The sequence below is a fragment of the Trichinella spiralis genome (assembly GCF_000181795.1).
Source record: "Trichinella spiralis strain ISS 195 chromosome Unknown Scfld5396, whole genome shotgun sequence".
Lineage (NCBI taxonomy): Eukaryota > Metazoa > Nematoda > Enoplea > Trichinellida > Trichinellidae > Trichinella > Trichinella spiralis.
The window spans coordinates 1-1,428 of NW_003532335.1; the positions used below are offsets into that span (position 1 = coordinate 1).

Sequence of the window (1,428 nt, forward strand, 5' to 3'; positions counted from 1 at the left end):
AGTTTGCGGGAGCCTGCGGTAGAAGGTGAAAGACGTAGGAACAAACGAAAAGTCATAGTGCCATCTGCACAATAACAATAATCAAAGTGAATAGTGTCTCGGATTATAAGGGGAATCCAAGTTCCCGAAGATGCAAGTGCACGTCCAGGATGGTATTTGCACGGTCATGTGCATCCGGAGATAGTTTTTTCATAGTCAGACAACTGTCGGACAGGTGGGGTGGGCGGAGCGGGTGAAAAAAAAAAAAATCATAAAGAACGGGGCTGGCGATCGTTTTTTACCAGATTGGTGTGATTATTATCGCTAATTGTGCAATTTGTCAGCCATGAGATCATCCACCGAGCAGCTTTCGATGCGATCACTATGCGTTGTTTAGTCCTGCAATCGATGAGGATATGATAGTCTCGGCGCTCTGATTGTTGCGCATTCAGGATGTATACAAATTGGACACTCACGACATGGCCGAAGGGAAAATCAGAGGTGTTCTCGATGGACGCAAACTAACAGGTATTGAAAATTTTCATACGTATACGTATATCATGTTTTATTTTTTTTTCCAAATTTCAGCCTACGATTGCTTGGAAATTGCCCGAGTAGCTTATAATAAACAAGATTTCTATCACACTCTGCTTTGGGCAACCGAAGCTTGGGATCGTGTGCAAAAAGAGGACGAACCGACCATTGACGAGGCGACCGTATTGGAATATATCGCCTTCGCCATGTTCAAGCAAGGCAACATCGAATGGGCCATCCATTACACAACGCTGATCAAACAAGTCGATCCGAATCACCCCAGGGCGTCGGGAAATTTGAAATATTACCAAGATTTATTAAATCCAGAAGGCAAGCCCAAAAAAATTGACCCAAAAAAGCTGCCACCGCCGACAAACCGTCGTCCTGACGATCTCAGCATCCCTGAACGAGAACGTCTACGAGGGGCTGGGTCGCCATTGAATATCCAATAATCAGTATACTGGACTTCAAACGTTCAATTTCTTTTTCCACCGGACCTGACGAAAAAAAATCTTTAAGTCTGACAAAAATCGTGCCAAATTGGACTGCTATTACAAACGCCACCCGACCCTATTTGAAATTAACCACCAATCAGGTCGAAAGTGATGCATTTGGAAACCAAAAATCGTCTACTTCAGAAGGTGTCATTTTCTGATGAAAAAATTGCTGTCATCAAGCAACTCGCTTCCCCATTGGTAGAATGTTTTTTCATTATTTAAGTTTATCAAAATCAACACCACTATTCCAAAATTTAAACTCTGTTCATTTTTCAGCTGAACGAGCGACCGTACACACGCCGATACTGGACATTGGAAACGGCAAGCTACAGAATCAGCAGAGGTAAATTTGAAATCACTCCCAAAGAGAAACATTTTCCATCTCAAACGTGAAGTTGACCAGTATAACGCAAATGTA

General features: G+C 42.7%; 1 protein-coding gene across 1 annotated transcript; it reads left to right on the forward strand.

Moving 5' to 3' along the window:
* Nucleotides 1-458: 458 nt before the first annotated feature.
* On the forward strand, nucleotides 459-965 carry Tsp_15957 (prolyl 4-hydroxylase subunit alpha-1). Its single transcript, XM_003366799.1, has 2 exons — nucleotides 459-507; nucleotides 568-965. Exons 1-2 carry the CDS (start codon nucleotides 459-461, stop codon nucleotides 963-965), a joined length of 447 nt encoding a protein of 148 aa, XP_003366847.1.
* Nucleotides 966-1,428: the final 463 nt, after the last annotated feature.